The sequence below is a fragment of the Gossypium arboreum genome, chromosome 3 (assembly GCF_025698485.1).
Source record: "Gossypium arboreum isolate Shixiya-1 chromosome 3, ASM2569848v2, whole genome shotgun sequence".
In the NCBI taxonomy this organism is placed as follows: domain Eukaryota; kingdom Viridiplantae; phylum Streptophyta; class Magnoliopsida; order Malvales; family Malvaceae; genus Gossypium; species Gossypium arboreum.
The window spans coordinates 123915237-123926110 of record NC_069072.1 but is presented as its reverse complement, the minus strand read 5'-3'; the positions used below and the strand labels follow the sequence as shown (position 1 = coordinate 123926110).

At 34.1% G+C, this 10874-nt stretch overlaps 1 protein-coding gene across 1 annotated transcript; it reads right to left on the bottom strand.

The window, feature by feature from the left end:
* Positions 1-8690: 8690 nt before the first annotated feature.
* LOC108456403 (1-aminocyclopropane-1-carboxylate oxidase 5-like) lies at positions 8691-10024 on the bottom strand. Its single transcript, XM_017754996.2, has 3 exons — positions 9727-10024; positions 9426-9646; positions 8691-9340 (listed from the first exon to the last, which is right to left on the bottom strand). Exons 1-3 carry the CDS (start codon positions 9826-9828, stop codon positions 8743-8745), a joined length of 921 nt encoding a protein of 306 aa, XP_017610485.1. The 5' UTR covers positions 9829-10024; the 3' UTR covers positions 8691-8742.
* Positions 10025-10874: the final 850 nt, after the last annotated feature.

The following is a 10874-nucleotide window of genomic DNA, read 5'->3' as shown; positions in this document are numbered from 1 at the left end:
AAACTCAAGTATAAAGCAAGGCTTGTTGCAAAAGGTTACAGTTAGGTTCCAAGTGTAGATTTCACTGATGTGTTTTCTCCAATTGTTAAACATTGTTCGATTCAAGCCTTACTTGATATTGTGGCCATGTATGATTTGAAGCTTGAGAAGTTAGATGTGAAAACAACATTCTTGTATGGAGAAATTGAGGAAAATATTTACATGCAACGACCAGAGGGCTTTATAGTCTTAGAAAAGGAAGGCTATGTTTGTTTGCTGAAAAAGTCACTTTATGGCTTGAAACAGTCGCCTAGGTAGTGGTACAAGAGATTTGAATCATTTATGACTACTTATGATTTCAAAAGAACAAGTTTTGGTAGTTGTGTTTATTTTAAGAAAAATAGCGATGGTTCATTTGTATATCTACTTCTTTATGTTGATGACGTATTGATAACAGCCAAAGATAAAAAAGAGATAAGAAAGGTCAAAGCCCAGCTTAGTAAAGAATTTAAGATAAAATATTTGGGAGCAGCAAAGAAGATACTCGGAATGGAGATTCTCAGATATTGAAAAACATGTAAATTGCACCTAAGTTAGAAATGGTACATTGAGAAATTTCTTTGTAGGTTCAATATGGAAAGTGCCAAGCTTGTTAGTACTCCATTAGCAGCCCACTTCAAACTTTCATTGACTTTGTCTCCATAATCAGATGATAAGATTGACTGTATGTCACATGATCTATATTCTAGTGTAGTGGGATCTCTCATGTATTCTATGCATTCTAGTGCAGTGGAATCTCTCATGTATGCTACGGTTTCCTCACATCTAGATTTATCATATGTAGTTGGTGCAGTTAGTTGATACATGGCGAATCTCGGTAAAGAACATTAAAAAGCATTTTAGTGGATTTTTATATACTTATGAGATACTTGATCTTCCGTAATTCGGTGTAGCAGATTAAACTAGTTTTTTGCACTTTAGGAGCTTGAACATGAGCATTTTAGTTAAGTTTAATTATATTTTTTGTAAGTGTTACTTAAGTTAATAAAATGTGAAATTTGAGTCATTTATTGACCTTAGGAGCCGAATGAGGCCTAAGAGTGAGCTACTACACTTTGTGAGTGAGCAGGAGACCGTTAGAAGGCATACTAACCCGATACTGGTAGCTAGGTTGCAACACAGAGCATGCAATGTCGCAACATAAGGAGTAGAATAAGAAAAATCCAAGACTGTCCTCGATGTTGCAACACAAGACTTGGTGTGTCGCGACATCGCCTCTATACGGGAAATAATTACGAACCAGGGGTGTTTTGGTCTGCACAATCAAACAACACGAGGACTATAGTTGACCTAGGGTTGAGGACGACGACCACCCTAAAGTCTATAAATAGGCTCATTTATCACACATTAGGGGGAGCTTAGCTATTATATAATTTTCTCTTTAGATTTAGTCTTTAGATTTTCTCTTTTCTTAAGTTTTAGATTTCTATTCTTGTTATTTACTTTTGTGAAGAAATCAGATTTTGGAATTACTGTCAAACTCTTTGAGGATTTTGCGCTTAATACAAATCAAGCTTCTTTTAAACTCTATTCTTGAATTATTCTTCATATTCATTCTTTCTTTTAAGTTTATATTGTTTACTAGATCTATGAGTAACTAATCCTCCTGTAGGAGATTAACGAATGGAGGTATGAATAATTAACTATTTTGTTGGGATTTCTTAACGGATCAGCTGTTCAAGAAAGGAAAAATTTAAACCCTAAGCCTGACAACCTCAGAAGTCATCAAGGTGGGAATTAACCCAAATTTAGTGTTGTCTATCCGTGAACACCTCAACCCTGAACTAGTCTAGATTTTGAGGTCGGAAGATAAGTTGTTCTTACCGACTCAATATTTCAGTTGACATATCAGAAGATCTTGTTGGTATGTTAACTAGTTGATTGAACAAGAAAACTTGAGATGACAGTTGATTATGACTACCAAAGTGAGTTAATCACTAATGCAAAAATTTGATATATATATATATATATATGTATATTTGATTATTTGATATATTTCTTTTCATTTATTTACTTTCTTATTATTTTATAATTTATTCAAAAACCCTTCTTTTAATTCTTCATACTATAATCCCTCGGGGAGGCTTACCATAAGGAACGTTACCCCCCATACCCCCTCGTGGAGGCTTAACGCTGTGGAGTATTAATTATATCTATTTGTGTTTAGATTAGGATTAATTCAATGCTCGCCTCCCTTGGGTACAATCTTCAGAATACTTACCTACTTCGTTGTAACTATATTACAACCTGACCTGTATACTTACAAATACCTCTTTTTCACATTTTTGTGCATGATTTCTACTATGGACGTTGGTACGTCCAGAGGTGGTCAATACTACTAATGTTTGCTTACAGTTTGGAAGAACTAGAGATGGAGTCATTGGGTATGTTGATTTTGATTTTGCTGGAGACCTTGATAAAAGAAGGTCACTCATAGGATATGTCTTTACTATTAGGGGTTGCGCCATTAACTGGAAAGCCACTTTGCAGACTACAGTTATTTTGTCTACTACTAAATTTGAGTACTTGGTGATTACTGAGGGTTGTAAAGAAGCTATTTGGTTAAAGAGACTTTTTGGTGAACTCAGTAAAGACCTTCAGATCAGTATAGTGTTTTGTGATAGTCAAAGTGTCATATTCTTTACGAAGGATCAAAATGTTTCATGAGAGAACAAAGCACATTGATGTTTGCTATCCTTTTTTTGCTCTTGGTGATATTGTTGTGAGCAAAGTTAGTACTCATGATAATCCTACGGATATTATGACTAAGTCATTTCCTATAACCAAGTTTGAGCATTACTTGGACTTGGTTGGTTTTCATTGTTAAAGAATACCCCTTTAGGGGTTTTGTGGAAGAGTTCAAGAACTTGTTCGTTGAGAATTCGTGTCAATGTGGAGATTGTTAGAGTTTGTGTGACCTGAATCCTGTCACTTATTGAAGAAATAAATATAGTGGCAAAATAAAGGGATCTGTGGGGGCGATAGGCCGAAGACCGCACAAGTTGAGTTTGTATAAAACTACTCATCTTGTATCATTCGTTTTTCAGCATTAGTAAATTTCTTCTCCTTTTTCCCGTGGTTTTTCCCGAAGGGGTTTCCACGTAAAATTTGTGTGTTCTTATTTTATTTTCTTATTACTTTGCGATCATTCTATTGTCATTATTGACGTTTAATATAACAATTTGCAAAGAATGAACTATGTGGATGTATGAGATTTATTAAATGTTTAATTGAGTTCTTAATTTAAAATTTCATTTAACTATTTTGTTATTCGTTGTGACATCCCATAACTCGATTTCGGTGACAGAGACGAGTGAGGGGTGTTACACTCATCATTCAAATAAATCAAGTTTGATACTCATCGTTCAAATAAATCAAGTTTGATCCATCTAAAGAAGAACATGCTATTGAAAAGAAATCAAAATATAGTGCTCCAACTCTTGTTCAAACAGAGAGTGGAATAGGTTTGTAGTTGCTATTGAAAAGAGGACAAACTCAAATGAGGGAAACTACTTTCAACCTGATCCAGTGGTCCACCGAATGTTGTGATAGATGAAAAAACATATTCATTAGTTGTGGTTGCTCAAAAGGAGCAATTATTGGAGTTTTGTTTTTCTTAGGGTGAGTTGGACTCTCCTATAGTCAAAATGTAGAGGATGGTTATAAAAAAGGTGAGGTTGGCTAAACTTATTTGCAACATTGAGAAAACATCACGGTAGGTGGGAGCCCTTTGTACATTTTGACAAAAAGAGGTAGTAGATGATGTTGAATGTTGTTGAACTGATGATTGATTTGTAATTCTCATTGTTGAGCATTTTGTTGCATTAGTGATGTACCTATTTTGAAATTCCGTTGCTTCTATTGATACTTTGTTGAAGATCTCTTTTATAGATGCAAGTTCTTATTTCGGAATATGTCTTTTATTTGTATCTCTTTAGAATATTTTCTTATAATCTAATGTACATCAAAAAGGGAAATTTTGACACGATGATATGTATAAGAAGGAGACCTATTTTCTTTATGATAGTTGCTTTCTAATAATTTGCTAAATAGTTTTGTCAAGATGCTAAATGGGGAGATTGCTGGGACTTTAACTGTCTTTGGTTTAGCTAGTGCATGACTTTTTTGAACATCACTTGGGACAACAAGTTTGAACAATTAAAGTGATGTTAGATTTGTTGGCATTTGTGACTTATTTTTATCTTGGGTTCATATTACCTAATTATCTCAAGTTCAAGCTAAAATTAATGTTATTTTTTCTATAGAATTTATTTCGAATGTAAAGGGGAAGAGGAGATTCTTGTTTGACAACAAACTTTATCCTTATCACGTTAGACTTGGTCTTTCCTGGTGCTGGAACTGTTTTAAATTTGCTTAGGGATATAAATTAGCCTCCAAAATTCAAATTATGGATAAATGATTGAATTTAAATTGTGTTTTATTTGGTGGAAATATAGATCAAACCCAACCTATAAGTTTATCATTCATTACTTTTTGGGACATCTTCTTGAGAAAGTGTAACACCCCTTACCCGTACTCGAGATCGAGATAGGATACGAGGCATTACCAAACACATACACAGTCATTCATGCAAAAACTGGGCCATAAATTTTTTATCCAAATTAAAACTTTTCAAACTCATGTATATCGTCCCTTATACTGGCCTTTGAGGCTTAAAACATACATCGGGGTAGTTCGGGACTAAACCGAGAACTTTGGAAAGTTTTGGGAAAACTTCGAAATTTTTTTCTCATGAAACAGGGTCACACGCCGTGTCATCAGACTGTGTTCCTCACACGATTAAGACACACGGCTGTGTCTTACCCCGTGTAGTTGACTCTTAGGCTATTTTCCAAGCCTTTATGTTACCCATAACCCCTTACAACTTTATACACGTCATAATCACAATTCATAGCAACATTTTAGTGATTAAACATCCTTTATTAAGACACATTCAATTCATGGTCATGACCACCTCGATTGGTCATAAAACATGCATTTAACACACATGACATATTACCAACCATGCATGGCAAACATGCATTCAACACACATGACATATTACCAACGATGCATGGCAAATAAACATATTCACATCACAATTATTAGACATAACATGAATAGCTAGATTTACAAGCCATAATCAATAGCTCAATATAGGCCAATTCATTTGGCCAAATTATAATAACACATGTTATAAAACTAGATCTCTATAAACGCCACTCACTTGATAATTCTAACATATGTAGCAATATTCCAAAGGTACTGGCTTGATAGTGTGGTGATGAATCCGACGATCTCTAACCCCGAACCGACCTAAGAACACTAAGGAAATGGAAAGGAGGGAGTAAGTTTTACGCTTAGTAAGCTTGCATGAAAAGTAATAAGCAATGTATTAACATGCTATTTTTCTATTCCCCTCTATTTATTCAAAGTCCAGTTAAGCTGTTTTCTCAAGTCATGGTCACTAAATTATTTATCTCCGGAGTTACGAAGGTCCAAATTAAGATTCGCTAATTTTCTCAAAAGCTAGACTCACATATACTCTTACTATAAAATTTCCAGAATTTTTAGTCTAGCCAATAAGTACATTTTATTCTTTTAAAGTCACCCTTGTTTAACAGTCTGATAGTTCCGACCCCGCCGGACTAAAAATTATTTATTTATTCATACAAGATTTGGATAATGTTCCTGTTTGCTTTTTTCGAAAACAGACTCATTAAGGATTTTAATAATATAAATTATAACCCATAATTATTTTTTTACAATTTTTAATGATTTTTCTAAATCATAATAGGCGATTCTGAAATCATTCTAACTCTATCTCACAAAACTTCAAATATCTCATAACATGAAAATCTTTTGCTTACACCGTTTCTTTAATATGAAAATATACTCAATAAGCTTTTATTTCATATCTTATTCAACTTATAATTCAATTTCCACAAGTTTTAGTGATTTTTCAAAGTCACACAACTGCTGCTGTCCAAATTTGTTTTATTACTAAATTTCGCTCTTTCATGTTTTTTTTGTAGTAACTTTCATTATAACACTTACTCCATATCAATCTTACCAAATTTCGATCACATATCAAGCACATTGCTCATAAGTTTACACACACGAACCTTCACTTATTCATTACATAGTCATGTTCATATGTATTTTCACTTAGTAAATTTCCCATTGAACTCATCGGAATAACAATAGATACCCAGTGGCCTGTACATATTACCACCCTTGTAACCGAAGCTCTCTGGTACGCATAGTAGCCTACACTTAATACTACACATACAACCTAACAATCTGGTACACATAGTAGCCTACACTTAGTACTACACATGTGATCGAAGCTATCGGGTATGCATAGTAGCCTGCACTTAGTACTACACATGCAACCTAACAATCTGGTACACGTAGTAGCATGCACTTAGTACTACACACGTGATCTAAAACTGTCTTAAACACATAGTAGCCTGCACATAGTACTACACATGTGTTCACAATGGATCATTTGTATCTTTTCTATTCTGAAGGTCCGACCTGGAAATTCTTCACTTTTCAACATTTTACTAATTAATTCTTAGTCAATTTCGATTCGTAATTTACATCAAATGATCATTCTATAGGCAGCCACATCTCATATAATAACAAAAGATAATAACATAAAAAAAAAGAATCGATATATTATTTACATACAAACTTACTCGTTTCAAAGAAATATCATGTTTCATCCAATTTCCATTATATTCAATCATCCAATCACATGTTATCGACATTTGAGCTATCGATTACTTCATGGTTACATCACATTCCCATACACAATATCATTAACATATAAATCAATACAACCATAGCAAAATAGATTTCAAGTGTAACAACAATAACATGAATATCATCCTTATTTAATCACATGAACTTACTTGCCGAAATCTCTTCGGGTACAACTGTGTAGCAATTCACACAACTCATGTAATAGTAATTTAACATTCATCACATTTTCCACATCATATTCATCATCCATAAATTCTTCTAATATATTAAATCATATATTTTAAGCCATAATAATAGATAATTACAATTCAAGTATGATATTGCATTATTATTACCATATAAGCTTACCTCGAGACCAAAATAGCAAAAAGGAACCTAACCGTCGATTTTCCATTTTTCACCCGATGTAGGTCCAATCCTCGTTTTCCTTGATCTATAATATCACATTTAGTCCAATTATTAGTTACATTATTTAATGTGATCCAAAAATCAATTTTGGATAAAATTACGTTTTTGCCCCTAAACTTTGTCAAAATTACACTTTTGCCCCTAAGCTCGTAGAGTGATTTTTATTCAATTTTCTCACTCTATAGGCGTAGCCGAACCATTTTCATAACTATATCAAACTACAATTCTCATCAAAACACCCTTTTATACCACTTTTACAACTTTTACAAAATGGTCCTTTCAAATGTTTTCATCGAAAATCGCTTAGTAAAAGTCATTTATTTAACACCCAACACTCATTTTCTACCATTAGACATCAAAATTCATGCATTTCACACATAAGGAAATTTTTAAACATGAACCCTAGTTCAAATTAATGATAGAAATAAATAATTCTTGTTACGGAGATTGCAAAAACGTAAAAATCATTAAAAGCAGGGCTAGAACGGACACTTGAAAAACCCTAGACATGGTTTCTCCATGCAAGTTTCGGCCAAGAGGTTGAAGATGGAAAAAAATTGGCTTTTAATTTTGTTTTTAATTCATTTTAATAACTAAATGACCAAAATGCCCTTAATGAAAAACTTTGGAAACATGCCTAACCATGTCCATTTTTGTCCACCAAACTTAACCAATGGTCTAATTACCATATAATGACCTCCAATTTAAAATTTCATAACAATTGGACACCTCTAGCATGTAGAACTCAACTTTTTCACTTTTTACGATTTAGTCCTTTTAACTAAATTGAGTGTCCAAAAGTCAAAATTTTCGAACGATATTTTCACGAAATCATTCCGTGAAATTTTATACCATAAAAATATAATAAAAATAAAATTTTTCTCATCGAATTTGTGGTCTCAAAACCACTGTTCTGACTAGGCTCAAAATCGTGATGTTACAGAAAGAGTTTGTTTAATAAATTCTATTTCTATTTGTTGTGAAGTGTTACACTATTGTGTTCATGTATTCTTTGATGAGTAAAAGTTGTTCGTAAGTGACATGTTTGGGTTGAGTGATTGTAACATTGGAGTTCCTTGTTGAGGACACAATTATCTCATAGTATAAGAGTTGATTGGGCTTTAACCAATAGAATTCATGATCCATTGTTGAATAAAATAATTCACTGACTAAGGCTCCTAAGAGTAGAATTGTTATATAAATTATGTTAACAAATCTTGTTTGCCACTTTATTGTTTTGCTTTATTCTTTTTCAATCTACTTGCTATACTACCTAATTCTAGTCTGTGTTCGAAGATTAGTTGGGACATTGAGATAGGACATGCATTATACTTTTTTAGAAAAGTTGAAGTTTTACTGTTTTTTTCTGCAACATCCCACCAAAAATGCAGCGGAAAGAATTATGGAAGGTCTTTGAATATCCAAGAGAAGATCATATACATATATATGTATACAAATTTTTTTTCCTTTAAATAAAAAGATCATATATAATTTCATGTTTTACTGCTTATTATCTTCTTCGTATTACACGGCCCGTACAGCTTGGAACCTTGGTTCTTTAGGGAGAAATTTTTGCTGAACATAAACAGACATATAATCACCAAACACAAACTTGGGATAAGTTTGATCCATTTCTTCATTCGTTTCCTTCACCAGTTGTGGTGCAGGAGCAATGGTGGCTTTAAGTGAAGGATTATAAAACGAAGCAATGGATAGCCTGTTGCCATCAATGGTGCTCAAAACACGGTGCCAAGCACTCTTATATCGCCCATTGCTGAGGACTTCGATTTGGTCACCAGTGTTTATGACGATCGAGTTCTTCAATGGCTGCACATCGATCCATTCCCCATCTTTAAGTACTTGAAGGCCGCCCACTTCGTCATCTTGGAAGAGTAAGATGACGCCACCGGCATCGGTGTGGGCTCGAAGACCAGTGACCTTCTCAGGGTTCGGGCATGGCGGATAGTGGCACAACTTGGTGCCGAAGAATGCATTGTTTTCACCTCCACCATTGAAAGCTTTCTTCATGTTTCCCTTTGGTAACCCCAAGTTTTCATCCATTACTTCCATGATTTTTTCAGCCAATATTTTCAACTCATCTCGGAATTCCTTCATGGTTTCCCTGTCATCAACACATATATATAATCATAAACCAAAGCAATTTAATGAATATTTTAGCTTGTTAAGAACTGATTAATCTTGCTTACTGAAATCCCGATGTTTGATATGACCATTCATTGACATTATCATCCGTTAAAGTTATAACATCTTCCCAATCCACATTCTCCAACTTTTCATCGCCACTTTCATTCAACAAATTCACCACCTTTGAGTTCTTGAAATTCTCTTCCCTTTCCACCTTATAGAACTCTGATGAAACCTTCTTCACCCTCTCCAGCAGCTCCTCTGCAATCCCATTGTTCACCAACTACAACAAATACACATTTACACACACATAGATCAACCCAATTTGCAGCACGATGTAGGTTAAAGATAAGAAAAAGGTACCTGAAAGAAACCCCATTCCTCGCATGCATCTGCAATCTCAGCCAATGTCTTGGCCCTCTCGTCGCCATTGAGCTTAGAAAAATCAATCACCGGAATCGCCATTCAAAAGAAAAAGAGTGGAAAAGCTTACTTAGCAAAGTTCGCACTAGTTTTATGGTGGTTAAATTAGCAATGGAAAAAGGGGTTGTTGCCCAATTTATAGCAAAGCAAAAGTAAGGGGGTTCTTCCTCCCGCCATGTTGGATTTGACAAATAGCTATTGTTATTGTTTCTGGAAGCAACCATTAATGGTGTTGGGGTGAGGTGTAGCCGGCGGACGGTGACACAATTATTAATAAAAGCAAGGTCAATGCTTTGAGATGTTTACGGGTAATTAATGCACGACAAAAGCATATTTTACCTGGGGATTAATCATTTGCTAATATAAGTTATCATCATTTAAAGTGATTAAATATTGTAAATTTCATATTCAAATATGAATGTCATGTATGACGTAATCAAAGTTCTGAATCATCATATTCAACTCTTAATCATAAATACGCTTAGCCTTGGGTAATTAGTTCTTTTCCGTAAAATTTTGAAAGTTTTATTATGTTGAATTTGTATATTTGGAGTTTATTCGCTATATTTTTATTCTAAGTATTTAGTCATATTTTTCAAATCTAAAAATTTAGGTACATTTGTTAGTACTGTTGAAATTCTTCTATTAATTCTTTTGGTATGACATTTAAAATTAGGTAAATTACACTAACAGTTACTCAACTTTAGGTAGCTAACAAAATAGTTACTCAGAATTCAATTCAGTCACTCAACTTTTAAAAAATAACAAAACAATCACCACTAACTATTTTTCATTTCGTCTGTAATGGAGCTATTATTTTCCGTTATTGACTTAACTGAAATTCCATTTTCCATCCCCCTCCATCTTCCCCACCATCCCTCCCCCTATCACAAGCCTCTTTACTTTTTTGCAGACCACTCCACCATTGCCCTCTCCCCCTCTTCCCCCTATTCCTTCTTCACCATCATTCCTCTCACCCTCATCATAGCTTCCAATGAATTAAGGATGCTGAAGTATATACACTTGTATTAGTTCACCAGCAGAACCGGTAAAGACCTTTTACAACCAACGCCGAGAGGAATGCTTTC